This window comes from Hemicordylus capensis, chromosome 5 (genome assembly GCF_027244095.1).
Source record: "Hemicordylus capensis ecotype Gifberg chromosome 5, rHemCap1.1.pri, whole genome shotgun sequence".
NCBI lineage: Eukaryota > Metazoa > Chordata > Lepidosauria > Squamata > Cordylidae > Hemicordylus > Hemicordylus capensis.
The window spans coordinates 103,600,102-103,622,471 of NC_069661.1; the positions used below are offsets into that span (position 1 = coordinate 103,600,102).

The 22,370-nt window shown below is 42.5% G+C and overlaps 1 protein-coding gene and 1 long non-coding RNA gene across 3 annotated transcripts in view; one reads left to right on the plus strand and one right to left on the minus strand.

Annotated features, from left to right (window-relative positions):
- Positions 1–22,370, plus strand: part of SMIM14 (small integral membrane protein 14) — a 59,392-nt gene that overhangs the window by 5,905 nt on the left and 31,117 nt on the right. Inside the window, exon 2 of one of the 2 annotated variants that reach the window (XM_053252735.1) lies at positions 12,030–12,361. In XM_053252735.1, the coding sequence (XP_053108710.1) occupies positions 12,030–12,064 (35 nt within the window). In that variant the 3' untranslated portion in view covers positions 12,065–12,361. Of the gene's footprint in view, positions 1–12,029; positions 12,367–22,370 lie in introns of those variants that run through there. The other variant, XM_053252736.1, reaches the window with a different exon arrangement.
- On the minus strand, positions 1,205–12,313 carry LOC128326243 (uncharacterized). The gene is made up of 2 exons (XR_008307903.1): positions 12,048–12,313; positions 1,205–3,383 (listed from the first exon to the last, which is right to left on the minus strand). It is a non-coding gene; the product is annotated as an uncharacterized LOC128326243 (long non-coding RNA).

The following is a 22,370-nucleotide window of genomic DNA, read 5'->3' on the forward strand; positions in this document are numbered from 1 at the left end:
CCCCCACAATGTCTGGAGCAACACTACTTCAGGGGCATTGTGGAGGGACTAAAGTGTGATGCCACTGATGGTTCTGTTGCTCCTCAATGCCCAGGAAGCCACCCTCGCTTATAAAGTGAGACCCAAGTGAGACCCCCAGAGTAGTGTTGCCATGTCCCCCAGAATTTAGGGTAGCCCCCAGATTTTTGCTCCTCCACCTGGCTGCTAAATTCCACCTGGATTTACATGGATATCAATTGCGCTGCCCGGATTTTACTCTGGATCCAATCACATGGGAGGGCAGAGAAGGAGAAGCATACAAATCTGTCAAATAACTAAATAAATAAAAAGCAAATTTGTTACTGCATAATTTGCATAATATGCAATTTAGGCCACCCGGATTTGGGAAGCTTGAATATGGCAACCCTACCCCAGAGCCATTGTGTCCTGCAAGCAATTAATTAAGCTGTATAGCCTCCTGAAGTACTTCTACTTTCACTTTCCAATGCTGTTTCGGACAGTTGTCTCTGGAAAGTACCAGAGTCTCGTCTGCATAATACAAATGTACACATACATAAGACTTCTACCTGCACTATGTCGCTGGTGACCACAAGTTACATATTTTTGCAGGAGGCACTTGTGCTGATGTAGATCAAAAGGTTAACTATATCATCTTTAAATGGTATGGCCTTCTTTAAATGTTACGGTTCGGAATACAGAACATGTTACTTTTGGAGTTTTGTCACACGTCACACACAAAAGCTAGTAGCCCTAGATGCATGTTCCATTTTAATTTTAAAAACCTACATTGTGGCTATAATCCTATGCACACATATCTAAGAGTAAGTTCCAATGAGCATAGTGGGGCTTAAAATGACAGATGCCTGGGCTCAAACCTTTCTGGAAATCACCCACTCTATTGGCAGCTTCACGTGGGCGGAGGGGGGTGCGGGGGCAGGATTTTTTTTTAAAGGACTTTTTTTGTTTCCCCTCCAAAAAAATTGTGTGTGTAGGGGGGTGTTTTCTTTTGGACTTAAAAATATTTAAGAAAAGGTGTTCAGGTATATTCATATAAGAAAAGGCGTTCTGGCCTTTACTCTCCCAAGTTTCTTGCTTACTTCAGATTCTTTCATCTTCAATATGTGAAAGAAACTGGTCTATGTTTGGAAATCTACCAGATCAAGAAATAAAGGAACATGTTAAAAGGTAAAGAGGCTTGTCTCAGTACAGGCAATTCAGTTTTAATGAGTCATTAAGTTGATAAAAATGAAGGATCAGAAGAAGTACTGTATAGTGATACATTACTTCTAAATGTAATATACGAAACATAATAAATTTAAGAGCAAAGCAGGTTATACATAATAAATGTTCCTAAATAAACAATTTGACTTTAGGCCTGTAAAGGGTGCTAGAAAACAAGTATTGCAACTTTTCCCAAAAATTCAATTATTTTCATGGGAAATTGGTGTTTTTCCCCCTCCATGACTTCAAAATTTATGGACATTTTACATCTCTATCTGTGGCACATATACTCCCATGTAGCATATCATTTGAAGCCGCCCAAGTCAGTTTCCTTCTGATATTCTACCAGCTTCTTCACCAAGATTTGAAATTGGCTTGAAAAGTCAATAGAATCTCTGGTGGAAGTTGGTAACTGGGCACATTAGAGGCTTCAGACAACATGCTGCACAAGAGCTTGCATGCTGTGGACACCTCCAGTTCCCTCTCCTGGACTTCTTAACAATTTACAGCTGATCATGTGAAGCTGTCCTATATATCACGCAGACACTTCAAGGTAGATAACCGCATATATACTGATCTTACAAATGGTTTAGATCATGGCCCAACCCAAACTTTCATGCAAATATAAATCAAGTATTCTGAGGATGGTCTGACATCAGAACAATATTGAGCTACACAGAAGTTTAGAATGACTGAAGTGAAATGTGTGCTCCAGTTCAAGTATTTCAATCTACTTAGTCTTTCGTCCTAATTCTCCTCTTAAGGAAAATAAGAAGAATTGCTCCGGTTGTGATGAGTAGAACCATATTCATGTTTTATATTGTGCTATGCATGAACATGGCTCTTTACAAAGAATGAGAGGACATGTCTCTATCCCAAGGGGCTTACAATCTAGAAAATTATGCTAGGGAGAGAACAGCAGAAGGGGACAACATGGAAGCAAGGGTAAAAAAGAGATGAATATGTTGTTGTTGCAGTTACACATACGTGGACATAGTTATGAGGTAAGTGATGATTATCTGTCGAAATCTGGTTGCCAGGGAGTGTGCACTCCTGGCAGGCATCTCATTCAAAGCTGCCAACCTTCGGTTCCCGAGTGTTCCATCTGACTTTCTCTGCCCATTTGTAACCTTCATTTGAAGCTGGGTGGAGAATGTTGGGCAAATGTTGGTTGGAAGGCTCAGAACCAGAGGTGGTAGATGCGGATGACAAGCCTGCTGGGAGCATGCACTCCCCAGAAACCAGAGGTTCCCAGGACCTGGACTTTCAGTGGGTCATCTGAATCCACCCATGGTATGCCAAATTATGCCAAAGGCTTCATTGAAAAGATAGGCTTAGAATGGTGTTTGTCAAAATTCTGAGGCCTGCCCTCCTTACTTGTAATGTAATGTATGGTTAATCCCACTTACTTGAGTGAAACCCCACACATATAACTGCACAGGACTGCAGCAATCCCCTGCAAAATTCTGTTGTAGATGGTGGCCTCTAGGATTGCCTGATCCTAAAGCCAGCCTTTGTTTAATTAAAAATAAGTAAAATAATATAACTGCACAGGACTGCAGCAATCCCCTGCAAAATTCTGTTGTAGATGGTGGCCTCTAGGATTGCCTGATCCTAAAGCCAGCCTTTGTTTAATTAAAAATAAGCTGCAAATCAAAGTGTGTGCAATGTATAATCTTATTCCCAGCCACATTGACAACTCGCGTTTTGGGCGGTATAAAAATCAGAGAAAATCAGAGACCTAGGTATAAAAATCAGAGAAAGAGCAGAGAACTCGTGTTTTGGGCAGTATAAAAAATTGATAAATAAATACATACATATATACATACATACATAAATAATCTCTCCTAATATTATTCTCCATATGTTCCATGGCAGAAGGAATTAAAACATGAGAACAGGAATGAAATTGATCCTAAGAACACCTCCACCATGCATGTATTGCACAGTATTATGCAGCCAACTGTTCATTCCTATGTCCAAGCCAAGTCACAGATAAATCGTAGTAAGCTGCTGAAGTGCCTCAAGGAAGGGCGAAATCTCTGTTGCTGGACACTGTTTGTGTGTGTGCTCACGCCTCTGTCCTGAGAGAACGGGAGAGAGAATGCCAGCCCTTCAAGCCTTGCTCAATTCAAAGTGTGGTCCCTGTAAAAAATGAATTGCTAACCAGAGACATAAATAGAAAACAAAAACAAAGCAACAGTAAACTCTTAGAATTGCTTAGATGCTTTATCTATCTATCTTATTATTTATTACATTACATTACATTTATAAACCACCCCATCCAGACGCTCTGGGCGGTGTACAACTAGTTTAAAAAACATAAAAACAAACATAATCCAAAACACACTACTTAAAACAATATAAAAACAATTTTTACACAATGTAAAACCAATTAAAATACTTTAAAATGATTTAAAAACCTTGGAAGGCCAGACCAAACATGTAAGTCTTTAGGGCTCTCTTAAAGGCCAACAGCGAGCCTAAACTGCGGATATCTGCTGGGAGTGCATTCCATAGGCCAGGTGTAGCTACAGAGAAGGCCTGGTGTCCGAGACACCACCAGACGTACTGGTGGTAACTGGAGACGGACCTCTCCAGATGACCTCAACGTGCGATAGGGATCATACAGAAGAAGGCGCTCTCTAAGGTAGCCCGGAACCAAGTCATTCAGGGCTTTAAAGGTAATAACCAGCACTTTGTATTTTGCCCGGAAACATCGGCAGCCAGTGCAACTGTTTTAAAACAAGCATAATATGGTCTCTCCAGGTTGCCCCAGAAACCAATCTAGTTGCTGCATTTTGAACTAACTGAAGCTTCCGAACTATGTACAAAGGCAGCCCGACGTAGAGCACATTGCAATACTCAATTCTGGAAGTTACCAGCTGATGCACCACTGTTCTGAGATCATTCTCTTCAAGGAATGGACGCAGCTGTTGAATCAGCCAAAGTTGATGGAAAGCGCTCCTGGCCATAGCTTCCACCTGAGATACCAGGATGAGGCCTGGATCCAAGAGCACTCCCAAGCTGCGTACCTGTTCCTTCTTGGGGAGTGTAACCCCATCCAGCACAGAAAGTTCTAACTCATCCCTCAGATTCCGATACCCCACAATGAGCACCTCTGTCTTGCTTGGATTCAGCTTCAATTTGTTATCCCTCATCCAGCCCATTACTGCCCATAGGCAGGCATTTAGGGAGTGAATGCCATTTCCTGATGATGATAAGAAGAAATAGATGTGGGTGTCATTAGCATACTGATAACACCCTGCACCAAATCTCCTGATGACCTCATCCAGCGGTTTCATGTAGATGTTATCATAAATATAATGCATAGCTTTTTCTACCTTTTGCTTGTTAGATCTTGAAGCACACTATTACAATTAAACAGACCAAAGCAGCATGAGCCATCCTTCTTCCACCTTATTAAACAGATGAATAACAATCCTGAATGTTTTAGACAAGCAAATCAATTATTGTGACATCATATTTCACCTAACAGCACCTCCCTCTCTTGTCACAACTTTGCTGCCTCTTCCTTTACCCCCTGATGTGTTTGAAATACTTTATAATTGTTATCTGCTGTTCTGCCTATGGACAGAAAAATAGATGTAACATTGCCCTCTGCAGGATAGTATATGTCTATAAAACAGACCTCCTTCACAATGAAGGGGCAGCTTCAGTAAAGAACATTCAAGAGTACTCAGGGAAAACAAATGGGGGTTTTGTGATTCTATTTAAATATTTTGCTGTAATTAAAGTTCTTATAAGTTAACTGGCTTTTAATGAGAACTTGGTTTACACCAGAATGTGAGTACTGGGAGCCTTTCCCCAGAGTATTTTGGTATATATATTTATTATTGATTGACTTTATAATTATATAAAGATTATACTAACGTCTCCCCACCTTTTCCCCTGATTTTTTTTGTGTAGATTTGTTCTATAGTCTCAGTTTTTGCTGTCTAAAAAATATCACAAAAATCCCTTTTGTTTCCCCTGAGTACTTTGACGTACTTTTGTTTTCCTTGAGTACTTTGACATACTTTTGTTTTCCCTGAGTACTTTGTTTTTCCTTGGTACATATACTATCTTGCAGAGGGCAATATTTTATGGCTATTTTGATTAAACAATGGGATTTTAATTTTTTTTTTTAACTCCAACAAAATCCAAAGTTAATTATTTCAATGAACGATGACTTGCCATCCAAATGTATTATTGTAGCGGCAATTTCCAGTGTTCGGTCTAGGCTAAGATTCACCAGGGCTCAGTTTCTAAGTTTACAATGCCAAACCAATTCCAGAACCTGTAAAATTAGATATTAGTGCATTTTCTCTCTTAAAGGCAGATTTTTGGCAAATAAAAAGTATTGCTTCTCACTAATTAATCTATGGAACAAGACCTCGAGGTCCAGTCCTAAGTGCACCCCTGATGCCCCTACATCTGACATCAGATGCAGGGTGTGTGGCTACTGCCCGGGAGAGGGGCTGTTCAGATGCTCTCCCATCCTCCCCAGACAGTATTTAATTGAAACTCTGACTGGCTGGGCTTCCCCCCCCCCCCCCGCCCCAACGCAGCCAGTGTTTCAATAAAACACTTTCTCTCACTCTAATCCTCTTGCTCCAGACCTTAAATGTTTTCCTGTTGTTCCCTTCACTTCCCTCAGTCCAGCTCTCACCTCAGAATCCACACTACAGTAACCCCAAAGGTCCAAAAAAACCCATCTGTCCTTGGTAAACAGGGCCCTACACTCAGAGGGTTACATATAAATTATAATTTATACAATTATGTATTTTCTCCTTTGGCAAATGATAGTCATTCTAAAACACTTACACACTTTGTGTCCGAATAGTTGCTGCTGCTCAGATGTGCAAAGCTGATAGGCAAAGGTACAACATTTCCTGGAAAATTTACTCCACAACTCAAGTACTTGAAAGCCATTCAGAAAGAGAAAGCACTTCAGTTCAGTAACCATTTAAAATGGGACAAAATACTTACTTCTGTATAAACCTATTGAATAATGAGGTGCAAGTCCCTTTTATGCATATGCTTAGATTTGAAGCCTTATTAATGAATTGTGAGGAAAGTATAAGATAAATTGCCTGGCAGAGCTGACAACAGCCATGTGGGAAACACAAGACAGTCAGATCCGGGAGGCTGAAACAGTAAACTTTGGCTTTAGCGAGCTCACTGCATTGGCTGCATATTGGACAATATACAGAATAAACACAAGTCTGCTTCATCCACATCAAGTAATCTCCTTCAACATTTAGACAAAGCTTCCCACATATCCTTTTAAAACAAATACAGGGACGGCACCAGAAACAAGCATAATTGGGGCCAGAGCCCTCAGAGTCTACTGCTGATTTCTGAGGCCATCTCTATGTCCATAGGCTTCATGCTGTGTGGTGGCAGAGCAACTCTTAAGTCCTTCCCTTCCAGGGAGGAAGGGAAGACAGTTTTCCAAGAGCCCTCTGAAATTTGGAGCCAGCCCTGGCCTCCTGTTATTTTATATAGGTTAATTCTCTTTATTCTAAAATGCTGAAACTTGGAAAAACTGGAAGCATAGCCAGGTAATAAAGTTTTCGCTGCTAAATAAATAGGACCACCAAAAGGCAACCACACGCTATAGTTTTAGAAGGCAGTAAGAGGGTGCCATGAAACTATGGTAGCATATTTACTGGCAGATGAGAAACTAGAAATTTTATGAGAACAGTAAAAATCTCTCCCCCCTACACCAGGAAGTTATTGAAAATGAATTGTATATATTTCAGCTCCGAACACGTAATTTGTAATGTATTCTTTATTTTCTGGAGTACCTTCCTCAGTCATTATATGGTTGTCACATGAATGTCACATTTTACCTCACCCAGTCATTATTTTGGTAGTCACATGTATGGTACATTTTGCACTGGCTTCATCCCCGCTGGTGTGTTTCCTAGAATATGGGCAACTCCTATATTGGGCAGCAACGATATAGGAAGGTAAGGTGCTCAAAGGCATCATCTCATACTATGCGGGAGATGGCAATGGTAAATGTAAAGTGTGCTGCCAAGTCGGTGTCGACTCCTGGTGACCACAGAGCCCTGTGGTTGTCTTTGGCAGAATATAGGAGGGATTTACCATTGCCTCCTCCTGCGCAGGGGATTCGAACCGGCAACCTCCGGCTTGCTAGTCAAGTAATTTCCCCACTGCTCCATTAGGTGGCAAACCCCTCCTGTATGGCTCTGTGGTCGCCAAGAGTCAACACTGACTCAATGGCACAACTTTTCCTTTTTCCTTTATGCCAAAATAAATTAGACTTCTGGGAATTAAGGCCTTAGGGGTGATGCAATGTTTATGTCCAGCTGGGTATAATCTGTGTTTTGTTTCTTGTGGTTTGTCATTTAATTTAATCTGGTCAATTTGGGTTGCCACATTTGCCTTTTATCTTTTGCTTGTTTGTGTGTGCCATTACTAATGGCTAGCACAAATAAAATTCTGCTACTACTATTTTGGACAGTGATCAGCATGCAGTACTGAAGTTTTAGCCCTGGTATAAGGAAACTATTAACTAGGTAGTACCTCTGATTAGGCTACATGCCCCTCATAACTCAGGACCTGTCTGTACAACTAACATATCATGCCAACCATATTTTAGCTTTCATGCAATATTACCAGGAGTCCTTCATCAGTGACATTAACATTATAACCAATATGAGTATAATAGATTTGAGGAGTCGGTCAACATACAAATGGAGGTGGGCGGGGAATGACTATATATTACATTCAGGAAATGTTAAATGTTGTACAAGTGGTGAAATAGTTTGTTTGCTCTAGTTATTGAGTTATTAAAAGTTTAAAATTAATAACTATAGTGAAATCTAAATATATGTAACTGCATTTGCTTGCCTCCATCCCTTCTTACTTTTGCCTTTCTAAGGGGAGGAAAGAGTAATAATCAATATAGAGAGAGGAGGAATGGGAAGGGCAAAGGTATCAAGGGATGGAGGCAACCCAGTGCAGTATGTACTAAGCTGCTTGTTGGTTATGAATTTATTTTAAACATGTAATTAAAAATAACGTGAGCAGATTAGCTAATTCAGCACTTCTTTCCCCACTGTATACATTTAGATATAAGCCCCTTGGTTCAGGAGCTTGTCTGTTTTTAGCCTACTTTCCTCAAGGAAAGTAGTCTTATGAGATCACTGTGGTGTGTGTGCCTGTCTCCCTAACAACTTCACAGTGCCTGCACTGATTTGAACCAAACTGGTACAGTTGTAGTGGCACGTAGGGGCACCTCAATGGCATATTTTATGATGACGTCATCCGCTCCAATCCAAGATGGAGGACACATGAACTTTTGAGGTGAAAGTGGACTAACTTGTGAACTGCCAATTTGCACTAAACTTGGTAAACATGTTAAATTTCTAGAGGACATTAAACCTCAATATTATTAGAGATTTATTATTAATATTATTATCAATATCCCAGAAATGATTTCCAGAACTCATTTAAAAATAGCAGCTGTGTGTGTCTTCCTCCCTAACAACTTTGCAATGCCTGGACCAACTTGGATCAAATTTAGTACAGTTAAATTTAGTACAAATGTCCATAGAGACATTTCAATGGTGTGTTTTTAGCTTGCTTTCATCATGGAAATAGCCTTCGGAGACCATCTTGGGGTGTGTGTATGTGTGTGTGTGTGTCCCTAACAACTTTGCAATGCTGGACCAATTTTGACCACATTTGGTACAACTGTAGTGCCACAAAGGGGTACCTTGATGGGATATCTTTTGATGACATCATCCATTATCCACTCCATCATCCACTCCAGAGAACATTAAACCTTGGTATCTCATAAATGAATTCCAGAATTCATTTCAAGGTGGCTATGTGTGTACATCCCCACTAGCAACTTTGCAATGCCTAGACCAATGTGGATCAAATTTAGTACAACTGTAGTGCCCCATAGGGACATTTAAATGGTGTGTTTTATGCTGTCCTTATCTCATTGCCATCCTCCACCTATGTGCGGTGGCGCTATTTGGACTAGACGACTGGGTGGAGGTCCAGCCCCCTGCAGGCCTGGTGGGCCTCCAAATGCTGCCCTGAGCAGTCCACTAATTTAAGTGGCAGGATTGTCCATGCAAAATGTGGTATCTCTCTGCAGATCAGTGGGAAGTATCTTATTCAGAATATCTTCTTTTTTTAAAAAAAGTTTCCAGTCTGAACATGTTCTGGTGTAAAAAATAATGCATTGCAGCTTATCTGTTGGCAGTGGCATGGGCCCCCCAAAGGCCTTTAGGTTCAGGCTCCAAAATTACCTAGGTGCACCTCTGCCTAGGTATGTGTGGTGCACCCTGTTCTTACAGATGAGGCTCTGGCAACTACTGTTTTACTGTACCTACATACTGCATTTGGTGTTTAACAATAAAAAGTACATGAATGTGAAGATGGTAATTCTAAATTAAAATTATAGTGAAAGGACAGTCGGTGGATTAGTTCTTACCATAATTTATTGTTGTTACATTACTCTATAAAGTGCTAAATACAATAATGGTGCTACCATCTGCAAGGCTCCATTCTGGCATCAATGCTTGTAATATTTACATTAAACCATTGGGGGAAATCATTAGGAGATTTGGTGCAGGGTGTTATCTGTATGCTGATGACACCCAAATCTATTTTTCCATGCTAACTTCATGGGGAAATGGCATAACTTTCCTAAATATCTTCCTTGAGACAGTAATGTATTGGATGAGAGATAATAAATTGAAACAGAATCCAAACAAAATGGCGGTACTCATTGTGCGAGGCCATAACTCTGGAGACAAGATATATCTTCCTGTTCTAGAAGCTACAGTTTCCCAGAAGAAACAAGTATGCAGTCTGAAAGTACTTCTGGACCCTAGCCTCCCTCTGGTATCTCAGGTTGATGCAGTGAATAAGAGTTCTATCAGATTTGGCTATGTCAGCTGCATTTGTTTCTGGAAGAGACTGACTACCTTAAAACAGTGGTACACATGCTGGTAACTTCCAGGCGTGACTATTGCAATGTGCTTACATGGGGCTGTTTTTGTATGTAGTCCAGAAACTCCAATTAGTGCAAAATTCAACAGCCAGGTTGGTCTCCAGCAAAATGTGGAGAGACCACATTATTCCTGTCTTTAAAATGTTACATTGGCTACAAACCTCTGGAACTTTTCACGACTTGGGAAAGTGGAACAACTGAGGGGGCATAAAAATACCAAATGGGTGGGTAAAATGCTTTTTGTTAGCAATCCTAGTAAATGGAGAATAATTTTGCATACTGCATGGGAGAAAGGCAATGGTAAACCACTCCTGTATTCTACCATAAAAACCACACGGCTCTGTGGTCACCAGAGTCGACACCGACTTGATGACACAATCTTTCCTTTCCGACATATGTTTACCCAGAATGAAGTCCCACTGAAATAAATGATACCCTTTAAATTTAAAAAAGAGTCCCCTGGAACTTTAAATGATAATACTCTTATTGTGGAAAACGTATTATATGTAAACTGCTTTGAGAAGTGTTTCATTATTTATTTATTTATTACATTTTCATACCACCCCACCTAAAGGCTCCAGATTAAACAGCTGTATATAAATAATAAACTTTCTTGTGAACCAGAACCTACTTTGTCATATGTATGAAGGGTTACCTTGCCCCCTCTGCTAAGCAAGGTCCACCCTGGTTTGCATTTGAATGGGAGACTTTATATGAGCACGGTAAGATATCCCCCTTAGGTGATGGGCCCGCTCTGGGAAAGGTATATCTGCATGCTTGCATGCAGAAGGTTCCAAGTTTCCTTCCCTGGTATCTCCAAACAGAATTGAGAAAGAGTCCTGCTTGTAACGCTGGGGAAGCCACTGCCATTCTGTGTAGACAATACTGAGCTAGATGGACCAATGGTCTGATTTGATAGAGGACAGCTTCCTATGTACCCTCAATGCATACACATGTACGCACACACATGGTGGTGGTGGGTGTTATTATAAAATGAACCCAGAAGGCCCAAACGGAAGTACTTTTTCACACAACGCATGATCCACTTGTGGAACTCTCTGCCACAGGATGTGGTGACAGCCAACAACCTGGATGGCTTTAAGAGGGGTTTGGATGACTTCATGGAGGAGAGGTCTATCAATGGCTACTAGTCGGAGGGCTGTGGACCACCTCCAGCCTCAAAGGCAGGATGCCTCTGAGTACCAGTTGCAGAGGAGTAATGGCAGGTGAGAGGGCATGCCCTCAACTCCTGTCTGTGGCTTCCAGTGGCATCTGGTGGGCCACTGTGCGAAACAGGATGCTGGACTAGATGGGCCTTGGGTCTGATCCAGCAGGGCTGTTCTTATGTTTCTTAAGGCTTGTACAAATACAAACGAGATCCAGTGAAAAAGGTAAAAGATTCAGTCAGAGGGTATGTAACCAGTTAGTAGAGCAAAGAGGCATGGCGTACATCAACACCAGACTCTCTTCAGCCTACATTTGAAATAATTGATGTGCAGATTTGACACTAACTCAGCAGCAATTGCCAAGTAAACGTGTGCAGGATCTCGGACCTAGCCTTCACTGCATAGGGCGGCACCGATCTCCTTTGCCACTAGATTGGGGGGTGGGGTGGGGGAAGCCGAACAGTTCCCTTCTTTTTTCTCAACCCCTCCCCGCTTCCGCCCCACAGCCCCCGCGCTTAACATCCAGGCCGATGAAAAATAGTTGAGAACTCGAAAGCTTGCAACTCTGCGTCTGGCCTTCCTAAAAGTATTGCCAGACTGTGACTTTGGGGTGTTTGTTTTGTTCTTCTTGACAGGATCAACGCGGCTCTTACCAACGATTTTTCTTTGAGACTGTTTACAAGAGAGAGCTGCGGAGGACAGCCCCTCTACCTTCTGCGCCGCCCACCGCTGAGCTTGGGAGCAGCAGCCGACGAGAGGGAGGCTGCCAAGCAAGCTCTTCCCCCTTCTGCGAGCCGGCAGATCCGGGTCTCCTGGTGGTGGCAAGACTGACGTGGTCAATCGAATCAAAACAGAAGGGGAAGGGAAGCGCCGCCGCACACCTGGCGTGCTGAGGTTGCGCAGTCGCCTCTTGCTATCTGCGGCTTCACCACCGAATCAAAGCCGCCTCTTCCAGCCAGCAGGGCAGACCGGGTAAGTGTGTTGCCTGTCTTCTTTTCACAGTACTTAGTTAGCTTTGTGCTGTGAGGCTGAGGAGCTGGTTGTACTTTTAATGGTGGAGGAAAGGAGGCTGTGGAAACAGCAAGTTTCCCATCCTATTCCTCTTGTAGTCAGCTGCTATGCTAGTTTCCAGATGGGAGTAAAGTTTTGCTTAACCAAAAGCTCTCCCCCTCTTTTTGCCTTGGGTTGATATCCTGGCTCTAGTTTCTTTTGAGAAACTAATATAAGCTTTTCAGAAAGGGAAAATTCGAGTTCGGGTGCTTGCAGGCGTTTAAGCTCCAACCATAAGCAAATCCTGCACCGGTCCCTCGAGATGAGGTTTGCATATAAACCGGATCTCTCCTTTCAAGCCTTTTGCAGAGCTTCTCGGTGCCAAATCAGTCCCACCGACTTTGTGTTCATGATAATCCATCTGTGACCAGAGGAAGCAGGCCCTTTGTTCGCCGGTTAAGATTTGTTTACTTAATTTTGGAGAGGTTTTTGCAAACCAGCAGCAAGACATTTGATGGTACAGTTGTCTTTTTTAATGAGACCCTAGATTGTTTTGGAGATGCATGGCAATTATATGAACCCAGTGAGACCTACTTCCAAGTACATGTGTAGGACTGAGCTGCATGGCATCATTACTAATAACATTTTAGCCAAAACCTTGTAGGGTGATCCCCTGTGTGTGTTTAATCAGAAGTCTTGTTAACTTCAGTAGGACTTACTTTCAAGTAAGTGTGCAGAGGAGCAGACCGCATGGCTGCAATCTGTGCATTAGCTAGGAAATACATCCTAATGAACTTGGTAGGGCTTAAACTTGCATAGGATTGTGTTCCATGTTAACCAAATCAGCTTTATATATTCCACTTCCTCCAATTGGTAGCCTAGGGGTGTGTGTACATGATTACATACACACACAGAGTTGACTTTGCATTTCAAGCAACAATTTTCTCATTAATCTTTATGATGTAAAATAGTTCCACTGAACATACAACAAATTCTCTAGTGGAGTGAGTGAGATACTCCATCCATAAAGGAGAAGGCAACCTATGGCACTTCTGTGCCTACTTGTGCTGATTCTTTTGATTCTAAAACAATTGAAGGCTGCAGTCCTTAACAACAATTCCAGAATGTATAGGTGTAGTGAGATTTATATTTTAGTAAACACACTTGGGATCAGGATTCATGTTGAGGAGTAATTATCTATAATTCAAGATAGGACCTTTGCAAATATTATGTATTTGCTGCTTAACACTTAACAGTGTACTAGTATTATACTACTGGTAAAAACTGAGCATTCAGAGAGATCTAGAAGGTATGATCCTGAGTATGATTTTGTGATGTTGTAGAGTTGAAAATGTTGTTATCCCATGGATGTAATCCTCCTACTCTTGTGCATGTGCTGATGCTATACATGATTATTCTTTCACAAGCATTATGAGGTCAAATTCCTGACTTTCACTGACCTGCCTAGTGATTTTATTAGACATTCTAAAGTATCGAGTCAGAGCCTCTTAAAAATAGTGCTCATGCATCTACATTTCTGTGTAACCCTCCCCAAAATTCTCTTATGTTTCCCTGTACTGACCCCTTAATGTGAGATGCCAGAGACCAAGTCTGTCCTAAAAATCTTTTTTAACTCATTGTAGCTTCAAGAACTACTAAAACTTCCACCCACCAGGTGGCTTTTGACTTTTTTTTGGAACAACAGAACTTCCCCTGCCAATGTCATTGCATACAATTTCTGAAACTTCTCCAGCTTCCCAAGTAGTTTTCTGGGTAATAGGAGGAATTGCTGCTCAAGAACCAAAGTCTAAAGCCACACTGGGTGCACAGAGCTAGATGTGAGGTTCTCTGGACTGTGGCCAAATAAACCTATTTGATTACTAAATGCAACCACCCAGAGATGTAAACCACCCAGAGACGTAAGTTTTGGGCAGTATAAAAATGTTTTAATAAATAAAAATAAATAAATAAAAACCAATGTATATTTTCTGTGCCTTATCATTCACTTTAAAATTTGAGTCTCTTGAAGCAGTACTGGCAGATGTAGAGAATACAGTATACTCCGTCCAGAGTATGTGGTGGTGCAGGCGTAGGCAACCTTGGCACTTGAGCTGTTGTTGAACTACAACTCTCTTCATTCCCAGCCACAATAAACTGTGACTGGAGGTGATTGGGAGTTGTAATTCAACAACAACTGGAGTGCCAAGTTTGCCTACCCCATAGTAGTGGATAGACAGGGCTGCTCAACTCCGGCCCTCCTGCAGATGTTGGCTTGCAGTTCCCGTAATCTCTGGCTATTTGCTGCTGGGGATTATGGGAGCTGTAGTTCAAAAACAGCTGGGGGGCCTAAATTGAGCAGGCCTGGGATTGAATGTTGCACTTGAACTGGTAAGACCTCGATATTAAAATCTGTGCTTTAGCTGTGAAGCTTCCCGAGTGACCTTGGTCCAGTCACTAGCTTTCAGCATATCCTATTTTAGGCAGCCATTGGGAGACTAAAATGGAGTGAGGTTGGTTGTCAAGTATACAGCCCTGAAATACTCTGAGGAACGATGGGATTAACATGAGCAGAAAAACACACACAATAGACACCAGTCTGTAAACAAACACATCAAGTGAGGACTGAGTTTACTCTGGCAGCTATAAACTTAATTTAGCTTTTGTCTGCTTTTTGTTATATTACTGACTTATGGTTTTAGTAGGTGGTAGGGAAAGGAAAAAGGTTGTGCTGAAGAGTCTGTGTCGACCACAGGGCCATTATTACAAAACAAGACCAGAAGGCCCAGGAAGGCAAGGGATAGGTGCGGCAGAAAAAATGCAAGCTAAAAAGATCAAAGTGGTGGACCCACTCCCAACTGCTAACAAATTGAGAAAGCAAGATAAATGGTGCGCCTTAGCAGGCACAATCACTTGCTGGAGTGAGCTATTCACTCAGTCTCTTCAGCCCAAATCTGATAGCATCACATCTGCATATCAATTCCAGTAAGCAGCTTTAGGCTAGAGTCTCCTTGTGAAACTTTCTTTCCCCCCCTTTTTTGGCTAAAGTATGGTAGCTTTCATGTCTGGCACTGAATGTCCCAGGAAATTGAAACTCTCTCCCAGTTTGTCTCTGAGTGTTGCCATTTTTAGTGTCTAATCTGTGTCAGTTTATTCTCTTGTAAAGAAAGGCAGAGTTCAGTTTGGCCAATGTAGAAGGTGACTAAAAAGAGACATAGTAGAGGTCTATAATGTTATGGTGTGGATAGAGAGAAAATTTTCTCCCTCTCCCACAACACTTAAACCAGGGGTCATTCCATGAAACTGAATGACAGGAAACTTAAGACTGACACAAAGGAATTATTATTATTATTATTTATTACATTTATATCCCGCTCTTCCTCCAAGGAGCCCAGAGCAGTGTACTACAGTGTACTAAGTTTCTCCCTGTGAAGTAGGCTAGGCTGAGAAAGAAGTGACTGGCCCAGAGTCACCCAGCTAGTATTATGGCTGAATGGGGATTTGAACTCAGGTCTCCCCGGTCCTAGTCCAGCACTCTAACCAAAACACCATACTGGCTCTCATACTCTTTCACCCTGTGCATAACTAATCTGTGGAATTTTCTGGCACAGGAGGTGTTGATGGCCACCAGCTTGGACAGTTTTAAAAGGGGCTTAGACACATTCATGGAGGACAGGTGGCTGTCCTCCATAAATGTGGCTATTAGTCTTGATGGCTATAAGCTATCTCCAGGCTCAGAGGCAGGATGCCTCCTCTGCATACCAGTTGCATGGGAGCAACAGTAGGCGAGAGGGTATGCCTGCCTTCAACTCTTGCCTGTGGTCTTCCCAGAGGCATGAAACAAGATGCTGGACTGGATAGAACCTGGATCTGATTCAGCAGGGCTGAGCTTATGTAAGGGTAATGTAAGGGTAATGATAGCCCTTTGTGACATTTATCCAATTATAGAGAAGTGAATGAGCCCCTGATTGTGTGGCTGATACCATTGAAACTATCCTAGGAGCTAATCTAGTAGTTATGGGGACGGAGATGGCTGGGGTGTGCTTGTCTGGTTATACCATTTGTATCTCTGCTGGGTGGTCCTTTGTTGCTGATGAGTAGTTGCTACAGGTTTGGGGTGGGGTCTGTAAGAATGGATTGGCCTCCCTGCCTCACAGATCTGTGAAAAGGAAAGATAGTTTTCCAAGATAAGTTGTAGATCCTTGATGAGGCACTATAGAGGCTTTAGTTGGGAACTTGTTGAGTTTTATCTAGGTAGTTATAACTGGTGAGTGTAACAAATCCTCTGTCTCCTATTGTTCTTGTTTTCACACAAGTTTTTAGAACAAAAGAATCTGGGCTCTGGCTTGAGTTACTACTTGTGAATCAGAACAAAATATAAGGAGTGCAGTCCTGCACTGAATTTAGTGGAATTTAAACAACCTGACTGTGTGCAGGATTGTAACCATTATATACACATGCACACACTCACATATACATGGGCATTGCATGGTTGGTGGGCCCCTGCCCCCCAACCAAAAAGTGAAGATGGGCCCTTGCCCCCCACCTCTCTGCCACCGCCTTTGGAAGGTAGGGGAGAGTGAAGAGTAAACTGCTGCTCAGTTAGTGACAACAACAGCAATGAATATGTATATAGTACCACTTTTCAACAAAAGTTCCCAAAAGCTTTTACATAGATAGACATTAAATAAATAAAGTGGCTCCTTGTCCCCAAAGGGCTCACAATCTGAAAAAGAAACATAAGACAGACACCAGCAACAGCCATTGGAGTGATGCTGTGCTGAGGATGGATAGGGCCAGTTGATCTCCCACTGCTAGATAAAAAAATCACAGCCTCTTTGCTCAGTTAGCAGGGGAGGGCCTCTTCCCCCTCAAGGACCCAGGGCATTTGCTTCTCCTCCATTCAGTTATAGCTATGCCTCTGTGTGTGCACTTGCACACACACACAAATTGCATACACACAATATGTAATAATCACACACACACACACACACACACACACACACACACACACACACAGAGTACCAGACCTATGTAGCACATGTTATTGCTGTAGGTAATGAAAATATAAGCAGCATTATGGTGAACTACTAAATGAATAATTACCATGTATTTTAAAAGTACAGATGCTTTATGGCATTTGCATTTTCTTAACCACAAGAAACTATTTTAAATGAAAGTGTTTTGTGTTGCAGCAAATTTCTCATTTCCTATTTTCATATATATTTAGATGTAAACTGCGGCAGTGAGCATATTATATTTGCATAGCAAACATCCATTTTAAAATGGAGCTACTATTAATGCTTCAGTACTTGATGGCCCTTATTCTCTGTAGTGGTGCTTTTCAAAGATACCTCAATTAGAAGAGCAGGGCTCTGTGGTCACCAGCTGTTGACACTTTACTTTAAGAATAAGCAAGAGGCCCAGAAGATAGTTTGGCTTTCCCTACCAATCCCCGCTGGTACTATATCAGGCAGCAGTGATGTAGGAAGATGCTGTAATCTCATACTGTGCAGGAGGAGGCAATGGTAAACCCCTCCTGTATTCTACCAAAGAAAAACACAGGGCTCTGTGGGTGCCAGGAGTCGGAATCGACTTGATGGCACACTTTACCTTACCTTACCAAGCTTTGTCTGCAAGGTATAGGGGAATGTTGGGTGTGTCCCAGAGCACATTCTCAGTTTAGATGGGGTGATGGTGAGGTCTAAATGGGCCTAGTATAGGGCCTGACTGAACTCACTGTGACCTGTAGAGTCATCTACCATGCACAATTATTCTATGGTAATCAGAGCAAATGAAGCCTGTCCACACATTATGGTCAATGAATGTACATACATTCATGTAGATTTTCTGTCCTAACTCTGCATTTGAGGGGGCCTGTACCTAGGTTCATTTTTAAAATGAATGCTTGTACAGTACTTCACACAAACATCTACTGGTACATTTATGCAGACACCTTGTATGTATGTACAGTGTAATATCTAAGTAGGGTTCTAGTGTGAGTAAAAAGTGTTCCCTGAAGGTAAAATAATGAAAACCAATGTTCTAGATCAGTGTTTCTCAACCTTTTTGGAGTAAAGGACCGCTAAATTCTTCATGCAGAGTTTCAAGGACCGCTACATTCTTCATGCACAGTTTCCCGGACCAGCAGCTATCTATCTGACTTCTATACTGCCCAAAACTTGCATCTCTGGGCAGTTTACAATTAAAATAATATAAGCATTAAAATCATTAAATTTGGAATCTTTTGCAGACATGGAATATTAGGGGTTCTCAACCTTTGGTCCCTCAGTTAAACTCTCATAACCCCCAACCACAATGGCATTTGTCCATTATGGCTGGGGATTATGGGAGTTGAAGTCCACCAACATCTGGGGACCCAAGGTTGAGAACCCCTGAATCGCCTGGGTGAACAAATTTGTCTCCAGTATGTCTTCAGTATGTTCAGTGGGGGTGCTTGTGATTACTCAATGGAGAGGGGATGTTGAGCCATTAGAAAAATTCAAAAGCTACATGGGGCCAATGAAAACAACACACAAGCAAGCTTTTGAATTCTCCAAAACCCCATTCTCCAGTTCCCCCATCCTCTCTCACAACGCGCGTTTCTGTGCTCCCCTCCCAACTCCCCTGTGTGCGCCAATCACACCAGCCTGCCTTTGGTGCCATGCAGCTCATGTGGTCCCACATGCTGCCCGCGCATACCTGCGAGGTGAGCCAAAGCATCCCTCCTCCCTCCCTCCTCTGCTTAGCCCTCACCGCGGCATGATTCCGGCCAGAGGTTGTCCCCCACACCCGGTGAGGTCATAAAGGGGACCGCCGTCTTCCACCGGTGGTGCAGACCAGGGGGTTATAGGGGGCCGAGGGACCACAACACCCCACCAATGCAAGAGGGAAATGGAGTTTCCTCTCAAGGTGCCTTGGCCGCAACAGGCAGCTGGTTTTAAATCGGTTTGGATCGGACACGAACCGTGCTGGGCATCAAATCCCCAGGATCACTTCATAGCAGTGCCATTCATCCAATGACCCTTTTGCATGAATGCACAAAATGGTACTTTGCCTCTCCCCCGTACCATGCCACCTGCCTCCTCCACTTAGCCCTCCTCAGTACACGTGCTTGCTCCCCCTCCCCCGAGGAAGGTCCACCTGCACTCCCTTTCTGCAAAGCCCGAGCCAAGGCGGCCCTCCTCCCTCCCTCCGCCACTTAGCCCTCACTGTGGCATGATCCCGGCCAGAGGTTCCACCCCCTGGCGAGGTCACAAAGAGCACCGCCGTCTTCCACCAGCAGTGCCGACCAGGGGGTTACAGGGGACCGAGGGACCACAACGCCCCACCAATGCAAGAGGGATACCTCGTTCCCTCTCAAGGTGCCTCGGCCGCAACAGGCAGCTGGGTTTCAATCCATCAACCTTTGGCTGCAAACAATGAGCATGCAAGAACCAGCAGCCCTTCAAGTGGCACCCAATGCCATGCCTTTTCCTCCATGCCCCCGCACTGCATACAGTTTGAAGCTGTAAAGATAGGGAATAAGATAGCTGTAGGAAGATCTCAGCAGCATGTGGAGGCAAGGCACAAGAAGGGTCCAACGCCTCCGTAATACTCTTCCTCTTCCGTGCCATGTGCAAAATTGAGGAAGTGAGTGCCTTGATTTCAGTTGTGGGGGGGAGGGTTTGACTCCCAGTCATGGAATGGCACTCAACCCTTCGGGGACCGGCAGCAGTCCAGGGACCAGTGGTTGAGAAACTGTGGTCTAGATTTTTGCATCGTTGGGAAGTTCTTAACAAAGTGAGGTTAAAAGCAATAAAGTAATAGTACAAAACTTGATAGGACATATTCAGTATTATTACCAGGCAGGAAGGTGCAGTGTGTGTGTCAATGCATTTATGTCAATGCTTTCATGTTTGAAGAGTATCCACACTTTGAAATATATTGACATATGTCAGCTCACATAACTGTTCTACATGTTTTATAATTGTTTAAGTTAAATCTCTACTAAAGATTTGGCTGAATGTATTATTAATTGCTCTGAAGTGTTTTTGCATTCTCCCCCTCCTAGGTGCAATTAATGCACATAATCTGCATCACAGGCAGCTTCTTAAAAATGCAGCTATAGGGCAAGCTATTTGTGTGAAGCTGCACCCCAAAAGGCGAAGTGCCAGCAATTTCAGCCACACCAGTGTCACCTGGTGGATTTGACAGACTTCCAAGAGATTTTCTGTAGGTTGGTGAAAGGAGAGAATCAACCCAATCTAAATAAAAGGATGCTAAAAGTGCGGGTGGGGGGGATGTTACTATCCATTTAAAATAAGTTGAACAGATGATCCTGCTGAAAACAAGTCAGACAGTAGTAATAGACACTACGTAGGTGTACAAGAGTAGAGTTTGGCAGATGATGTGTTATAGATGGCTTTTACTGAGCTGTCATTCAAAAGTGTGTCTTTATTCTACTGAGTGTGTGAAGTCTTGTAGCTATCTAAACATTTGGGCCGCTCTTGTTCCCTGCTACTCTCTCTAATGGATTAGGGTCTCAAAATTGTTATGGTAGTTTCACAAGGCAAAGAAAGCTAATATCTGATATACATGCAGCCAATACGTCCTGATTACTAGTAAGTTCTTCAAAACATGTCATGTTTACTTCTGTCCACTGAAACTTGGGAGTGCCGTGTAACAGTGGCCAGCACAGAGCAAGCCAAGGTACACATGGGATGGTTTGTTAATCTGTCGGCGTTGCATCCCAGCCTTAGAAAGGGAGAATGGTGACTTGTAGTGTCAGCCAGGAATGTAATCTGAAAATGGCCCAAGATTGAAGTTCCCAACAGCACAAATTTTAACAGAAGTATTCACTTTTAGAGTATTATAATACCCAATATACTTGCTGGACTATGGTTTTATTTTAAGCAAATAAGAATTGTGTAGTATAGTGACAAGCAAGCCAACAGGATTTACTGAATTCTGTTGGCCAGCACCAATATTGCTATACATCACAAAATGACTTTGGAAATATTATTCCAAAATACACATTTCCATGCGACCCAAAAAACACATCTTCAGATGTTGAAAATTGACTCACTTACTGAACTTGCACAAGTTCCTTTGTGTTGTGCCAGCCAAACAGGTATGTCTGGCAGAGAAGTTCCAGTACAAGAGAGGGTTCCATTATTTACCAGAAACCAATTAATATATTGAAAAAATAGGAACTGTACCCATTAAAAAGGTACAGTCAGAAGGTAATGTTCTTGTTGTCATTTTTCTTGGGGACTGTGAAAGGCGTATGATTTATTCATTTTTTTCCCCAATACATGGTGAACTGCATTACCATTTTATCCATGTTCCATGACGTGTTTAAGACTAAGCATTACACAGTTAGAAAAACTACAGCACATAAGAACACTCCGTATGCTTTTGGTAAATTGGATTGTGGCAGTTTCCAGGATATAAACTGAGATGTGTTTAGAGAATTGGTGGATCTGGTGCAAAAGTGGAATTTTTAAATAACTGGACTGTACTATTTTAGATTGTGGGTGTGGAGTTGCAGGATTGACTGTTCCCCTGCATTTTTGAAACTAGCAGATCAGGGAGAAAGCTTAGCTACAACCCTTCTCCCTGACATCTAGTTTGCTATGTACTGTTCTGCTGCCCCCCAATATGTGTCATATGTATGTATGACCATTCAGTCGTATGATTCTCCCTGCCTGCAGTGAGGCACCATTTTACCATGTGATCTACTGTTTGTATTTAAATGGGACTCAAGGAAAAATATCCAGAGTAGATGAAAAAAATGGTTCCATGAAATCAAGAGCAGATTCAGTTGTCAATGGTTCCTACTGAGCCAACGTACCCCATTGGCTATACATTAAGTTCCTGACAGCCCCCTCTCTTGCTATTTAGGGCAGGATGCTAATAAGGTTTATCAAGCCTCTGACTGCTTTACATTGCAGTACTGTGTGGGCTGTATTCTTAGTGGGTCACAATGTGTAAGTCTGTGCCAGACC